The sequence below is a fragment of the Dipodomys merriami genome, unplaced genomic scaffold (genome assembly GCF_024711535.1).
Source record: "Dipodomys merriami isolate MVZ:Mamm:240054 unplaced genomic scaffold, mDipMer1.0.p SCAF_2, whole genome shotgun sequence".
Taxonomy (NCBI): Eukaryota; Metazoa; Chordata; class Mammalia; order Rodentia; family Heteromyidae; genus Dipodomys; species Dipodomys merriami.
This window is the reverse complement of record NW_027203381.1, coordinates 121186267-121193193: the sequence shown is the minus strand read 5'-3', so window position 1 is coordinate 121193193 and position 6927 is coordinate 121186267. Positions and strand designations below refer to the sequence as shown.

General features: G+C 70.9%; 1 protein-coding gene across 1 annotated transcript; it reads right to left on the bottom strand.

Moving 5' to 3' along the window:
* Nucleotides 1-1194: 1194 nt before the first annotated feature.
* Lrrc3 (leucine rich repeat containing 3) lies at nt 1195-2920 on the bottom strand. The gene has a single exon (XM_070028828.1). The coding sequence runs from the start codon at nt 2918-2920 to the stop codon at nt 2147-2149; it is 774 nt and encodes a 257-aa protein (XP_069884929.1). The 3' UTR covers nt 1195-2146.
* Nucleotides 2921-6927: the final 4007 nt, after the last annotated feature.

The following is a 6927-nucleotide window of genomic DNA, read 5'->3' as shown; positions in this document are numbered from 1 at the left end:
CCAGAACTTCGCTTCCCCTCTGAGAACACAACCCACCACCCCAGCACCCCAAGAACAAACCCGACCTCCCTTGAGAGCAAGCTGGCTCCTGGGGCTGACCCTCCTAGGGGGGCTGCCCGCCCTGCCAGGAGCCACCCCACACCATGGTCTGAAGACAAACGGCTCCCCAGGAACTGGCAGCAGCCACGCAGCGGGAGCTGACTTTACACATCTTCCTGGAAAGAGGCCGAGAGGCTGCCCACTCCTGCGCTGTGGCCAGGCGCTGCCACGGGCCCAGAACCTTCCTCCTCCACAGCCTGAGTCCTCCCTGCTCCCAGGGAGCCCAGTCCACACTGAGGCCCAGTGCCCACCCACAGTTGACTGGTGGGGCGGGCAGCCCCGGAGACGTGCTCACCCCACAGCCCCTGCCAGGCTGGGTCTCGGCTCGGGCCCCTCTGGGGTCCACCCCACCTGCTTCCCCGGGAGTCCCGGCTCTCCTGTGCCCACCCTTCCCCCCCTCCCCGCTGGCCCCTAATCTCCCCCACCTGCCACCAGTGCCTGCTTCCTCTGACGCCAGAGCTGGGTGCCCCACGCTGCCCACATCCGTGACCTGTGGCCTGGCCAGCACCCAGTGCCTGAGGCCCAGCGAGCACTGTGCCTCCCGAGGCCGCGGCCTGGGGTCGAGGGTTCCAGCTGTCACTGGAAGCAGCAGGGCCGTGCCTGGTGTGGGCCCGGGGCCCTGCAGATCCCCGGCGAGGACGGCGGCAGGCTCTGAGCCCTGCCTCCCACCACAAGCCTGGCATGACTCCACACCAGGCTTGAGTCAGGACTCCATTCACGCTGCACGTGCTGGGCACGAGGGCCCCAGACAGCCCCGCCCCCCCATCCGCCCCACAGGACACTGGCTTGAGTGCAGGTGTGGGCGTGGCCTCTAGACCCTGAGGGCCATTTCTCCTTAACACACCACCAGGACTAAAGAATCATGACTTGGTTCTGCTGTGCTGTGGGCCTGTTTGCGTGATGCTGACAGGTCGGCCCAAGCCGGTGTGGTCACGTGACTGTGCTCCTGTCTGGAGCCAGCGTGGGCACAGCCCTGGCACGCAGTGGTACCGACGCCAGACCAGACCTTGGTGGCCTCACTCCTCCACTGCAAGTCACACAACACGTTGCAGACCACAAGCCACAAACAAGCTCAAGTTCTAACCAGGTCTCTTCTTGATAAGGCATCTATACTTGAAGCTCATAACCAATTTACACTTATTTGTTCCCCACACACACACAGATATCTGAAGTAGCTTGAAGTGTAACATACAAAAACACAGTAGAAAGTCAAACTAGAAATGAAGCGTCATAGACGTGGAAGTCACAGCTACCCTGAATAGGAAGTAAGTTGGGTAAGAAAACTGAGCAACAAATGAGCTCTGAAGTTCCTGGCAGCAGAGGTGAAGAGAAAAAGTTCTTGTTGCTGGAGAAGAGAAGCATCCATTGAGCAGCCTGGAAACATCCAACAGCAGGCCTTCTGTCCTTTGTAGAGAGGTTTCGGACATGGGTGGTAGAAAAGCAAGGCACGGGAGTGGCCGGTCCGCAGCCTCCTGCGGCTGGGCACTGGAAGCAGGAAGGGCTGTTTTGCTGGGTTTTTTTGTGGCAGCCACCTGCACTCTGTAGACGCGTGTTGGACCTTTCTCCACCCTGGGGATCAATGGACTAAAATTTTGGCACAACGCTTGCTCAAACATTCTGAAGACAAAGGTTAGTAAAAGCTCCAGATTCCACTGACTTCTCTAGAAAACTGGTCTTCAGAGCTTTGCACTGGACAAATGGCCACCGCCTTTCATGTTCTGATGTTTGTGTACCAGGCAAACACTGGCCGGCCATCCAAGGGCCAACCTGCCCGTGGTGTCACCGTGAGTCAGCACCCCTCCAGGCCTGGGGGCCCTCTTCTGTGTCCATTCTCACATCACCGCGTCCCCCAACCGTAGTACCCCTTTCTCTAAGCCTGTTTCCTTGCACACACACCCCCCATCCCAGGGCAGGGGTGCTCGCCTGTGCCTCCCAAGAAAGCGCTTTTCACACGGAAAAGGCCAGTGCCCAGCCTCCCTCCCTGGAGGACACAGCACGGTCTCCGCAGCTTCCAAAGCCTGCGTGGGGAGGGGCGGCGGGCGGGGCGCTAGGGCGCGGGGCCCCGGGCGTCCTTGGCGGCGGGGGCGCTGGGCAGCGACTTCAGGTACTCCAGGTGTCTCCTGGCGTCCTCCTGGTTGTGCCTCACGTAGTAGACGACGTAGGTGACGACCATGGCAAACCAGCCGAACATGGTGACCAGCATGGCCACGTCGGTGGTCTTGCGGTGGGCGCTGCAGAAGCTGACGCCCGAGTCCAGCACCTGGATGAGCGGCTTCCCCACGAAGGCCTCCTGCGCGGCGGAGTGGCAGGCGATGTCGTCGACCGAGTCGGGGTCCAGCTTCAGCTCCCACAGCGCCTCCTGCAGCGCGCACTCGCAGTGCAGCGGGTTGTGCGCCAGGCGCACCTGCGCGCTCAGCTTGCCCAGCGCGTCCTTGGGGATCCTGCGGATGCGGTTGTGGGACAGGTCCAGCAGCCGCAGGCCCCCGGCCAGGCCCGAGAAGGCCGACGGGCCCACGGCCTCGATGGCGTTGCGGGACAGGTCCAGCTCCCGCAGCTGCGGCAGGTGCTGGAAGGCCCCGTTGGGGACGCGGGAGATCTCGTTGCCGTCCAGCTTCAGGAGCACGGCGTCGGCGGGGATGCCGCCCGGGATCTCGCGCAGGCCGCGCGCGCTGCAGTGCACGGCCACGGCGCCCGCGAGCTCGGGGCACTGGCAGGCGGCGGGGCAGGCGGCGCCCAGGCGCAGGCCCAGGAGGAGGAGGAGGCCGGGGCCCCGCGCGGGCGCCGGCGGGGCCCGGGGGCTGCGCGCGCCCCGGGGGCCCATGCTGCCCCGCGTGCCCGGGACGGACGGACGGACGGACAGACGGAAGGACGCCCAGCGGCTGCCCCGCCCGCCGAGCCACGCCAGGACGAGCTGCGCCTCGGGTCTAGACAAGACACGGGAGGGAGGAGCGGGGTCGGCGGCGGCCCGGGGGCGGCCGGGACCGGCACGAGGCGCAGACCCCTGGGCCGGCGTCTGGGGCGGGGCGAGGCCTCCTGGAAGCACCTGCCCCGCACCGGCCGGTCCGGTCCCGAAACCCCGACCCCACCCGACTCCCGCCCCCGGCCCGCCCCCGACCCGCCCCTGAGCCCCGCCCCCTGAGCCCCGCGCCCCGGCAGCCCCGCCCCCGGCAGCCCCGCCCCCTGAGCCCCGCCCCCTGAGCCCCGCCCCCTGAGCCCCGCCCCCTGAGCCCCGCCCCCCGGCAGCCCCGCCCCCGGCAGCCCCGCCCCCTGAGCCCCGCGCCCCGGCAGCCCCGCCCCCCGGCAGCCCCGCCCCGGCAGCCCCGCCCCCGCCCCGCCCCGGCAGCCCCGCCCCTGCAGCCCCGCCCCCCGGCAGCCCCGCCCCGGCAGCCCCGCCCCTGCAGCCCCGCCCCTGCAGCCCCGCCCCGGCAGCCCCGCCCCCCGGCAGCCCCGCCCCGGCAGCCCCGCCCCCCGGCAGCCCCGCCCCGGCAGCCCCGCCCCTGCAGCCCCGCCCCGGCAGCCCCGCCCCCCGGCAGCCCCGCCCCGGCAGCCCCGCCCCTGCAGCCCCGCCCCTGCAGCCCCGCCCCGGCAGCCCCGCCCCCCGGCAGCCCCGCCCCGGCAGCCCCGCCCCCCGGCAGCCCCGCCCCCGGCAGCCCCGCCCCTGCAGCCCCGCCCCCCGGCAGCCCCGTCCCCACCCCCCGGCAGCCCCGCCCCCGGCAGCCCCGCCCCCGGCAGCCCCGCCCCCCGGCAGCCCCGTCCCCACCCCCCGGCAGCCCCGCCCCCGGCAGCCCCGCCCCCGGCAGCCCCGTCCCCGCCCCGCCCCGGCAGCCCCGCCCCCCGGCAGCCCCGCCCCCCGGCAGCCCCGCCCCCCGGCAGCCCCGTCCCCACCCCCCGGCAGCCCCGCCCCTGCAGCCCCGCCCCCCGGCAGCCCCGTCCCCGCCCCGCCCCGGCAGCCCCGCCCCCCGGCAGCCCCGCCCCCCGGCAGCCCCGCCCCCGGCAGCCCCGCCCCCGGCAGCCCCGCCTCCGCTCGCCTCCCGCCCCGCCCCGGCAGCCCCGCCCCCCGGCAGCCCCGCCCCCCGGCAGCCCCGCCCCCGGCAGCCCCGCCTCCGCTCGCCTCCCGCCCCGTCCCCGCCCCGGCCGCCCAGCCCAGGTCCCGCCCGGCTCCCCGCGGGCCTTCAAGGGGCTCCCGCCGGGTCAGGCCCGGGCGGGGCGGGACCGGCCCGCGTCTGGGCGGCCGGGGCGGTGGCGTTCGGACACAAAACTGAATAAAGCCGGGATCTGTGCGGAGAAAGGACGGGGAGGGGGAGAAGAGGGGTGCGGGGTGGGCCCGGCGGGGTGCGGGATGCGGGTGGGGACCGGGCTGGATGCGGGGGCGGGGTGGGGCCGTGCCGGGCCGGGCGGGGTGCGGGGTGCGGGGTGCGGGGCGGGGCCGGGCGGGGTCGGGTGCGGGGTGCGGGGTGCGGGTGGGGGCCGTGCCGGGCCGGGCGGGCGGGGATGTACCTGCGCGGCCGCTCGGCTGCTCGGCGTCGCTGCGGCCTCCACGAGCCAGGCGCCCTCCGGACCCCCGCCCCGCGCAGCGGCCGCCCGCGGCTCTCTCCCGAGGCCCGGGCTGCAAGCCGAGCCCGCCAGGGCCGAGAGGGGCGGGGCCTGGCGGGGCGGGGCCTGGCGGGGTGGGGCTGTGGGCGGGGTCAGGAAGAGGCGGGGCATTGACAGGGGCAGGAGGCGAATCAGAGCGTGGCATGGCTCGAGGGGAGGGGCGTGTGAGGTACTTGTAGTCGCGGCAGGGCCAGCCTTGAGGGTGGGCGGGGCTTCGGCCGAAGGGTCGCGAATTGCAGGCCTGGGGGCGTGGTCTCCCTGGAGGGCGTGGCTCCTCGGCCTCTGGCTCCGCCCCTTGGCCACACCCCCGACCTAGCTAGTGCAGTCACTGTCACGTCCTTGGTCCAGGCGCCGCCAGTCAAAGGGGAAGGCCCTGAATGGCTGTGAGGTCCCTTTGCATGCGCATCCCCCCCACCCCGTGCACCCTCCCCCCAGCACAGCTCCCCCCCGCACAGTCCCCCCTGCACAGTCCTCCCACAGTCCCACACACACACAGTACCCCCTGCACAGTCCTCCCACAGTCCTCCCACAGTCCCCCCCGCACAGTCCCCCCTGCACAGTCCTACCACAGTCCCCCCTGCACAGTCCCCCCCCCCCGCACAGTCCCCCCCGCACAGTCCCCCCCACAGTCCCCCCCGCACAGTCCCTCCTGCACAGTCCTCCCACAGTCCCACACACACACAGTACCCCCTGCATAACCCCCCCCCGCACAGTCCCCCCTGCACAGTCCTCCCACAGTCCCCCCCGCACAGTCCTCCCACAGTCCCCCCCACAGTCCCCCCTGCACAGTCCTCCCACAGTCCCCCCCGCACAGTCCTCCCACAGTCCCCCCCGCACAGTCCTCCCACAGTCCCCCCCCACAGTCCCCCCTGCACAGTCCCCCCTGCACAGTCCCCCCTGCACAGTCCTCCCACAGTCCCCCCCGCACAGTCCCCCCCTGCACAGTCCCCCCCTGCACAGTCCCCCCCTGCACAGTCCCCCCTGCACAGTCCTCCCACAGTCCCCCCCGCACAGTCCCCCCTGCACAGTCCCCCCCTGCACAGTCCCCCCCGCACAGTCCCCCCCCGCACAGTCCCCCCCTGCACAATCCCCCCGCACAGTCCCCCCTGCACAGTCCTCCCACAGTCCCCCCCTGCACAGTCCCCCCTGCACAGTCCTCCCACAGTCCCCCCCGCACAGTCCCCCCCTGCACAGTCCCCCCCTGCACAGTCCCCCCCTGCACAGTCCCCCCTGCACAGTCCTCCCACAGTCCCCCCCACAGTCCCCCCTGCACAGTCCTCCCACAGTCCCCCCTGCACAGTCCCCCCCCCGCACAGTCCCCCCTGCACAACCCCCCCGCACAGTCCCCCCTGCACAGTCCCCCCCTGCACAGTCCTCCCACAGTCCCCCCCCACAGTCCTCCCACAGTCCCCCCTGCACAGTCCCCCCTGCACAGTCCCCCCCCTGCACAGTCCCCCCCCACAGTCCCCCCTGCACAACCCCCCTGCGCAAGCCCCTCCCACAGTCCCCCCTGCACAGTCCCCCCTGCACAGTCCCCCCTGCACAGTCCTCCCACAGTCCCTCCCCGCACAGTCCCCCCTGTACAACCCCCCCGCACAAGCCCCTCCCACAGTCCCCCCCACATAACACCCCCCCCACGCAGCCCCTCACACACATTCCCCCCCTCCGCGCAGACTCCTCCCCACCACACCGTTGAGTTGGGGTGACCGCGAGGGCCGGGCGGTGGGGTTCCATGAGAGTCGCCCTTGAGGCTGTTGAAACAGCCTCACCATGGAGCCCTCGACCCCAGGACCCGGGTCCGGCTCCGGCTGGGCCTGCGCCCGCGGCCCCGCGTGATCCGTGCCAGTCGCCCTGGAGTTTGTTTTTGCTTTGCAGCCACGTGGCCACTCTTCTCAGCTTCTCTGCTCGGACCCTCGCTGTCCTGGAAGTCCCTCCAAGTCCTGCTCTGCCTGCATCCCGACACCTGGATGTCGTGGTGTTGGGTCCTCAATCCCCTTCGGGTTGAGTGTTTGACCCACGGGTATGAATACGACCGAATTAACTTCGGACATTTGGTGATTTTCCAGAGACTTTCTTGTTGCTGGCTAATTTAAATTCGTATTCTGTATGTTTGGGGATGCTTTTAATTTTATTGAGACCCATTTGATAGCTCAGGCTAGGGGTACAGCTTCAGTGTGCATGACGCTCAACCCTGTGCTGTGGAGTGTCCAGAAATAAGGATCCGCCGCTGGGCTA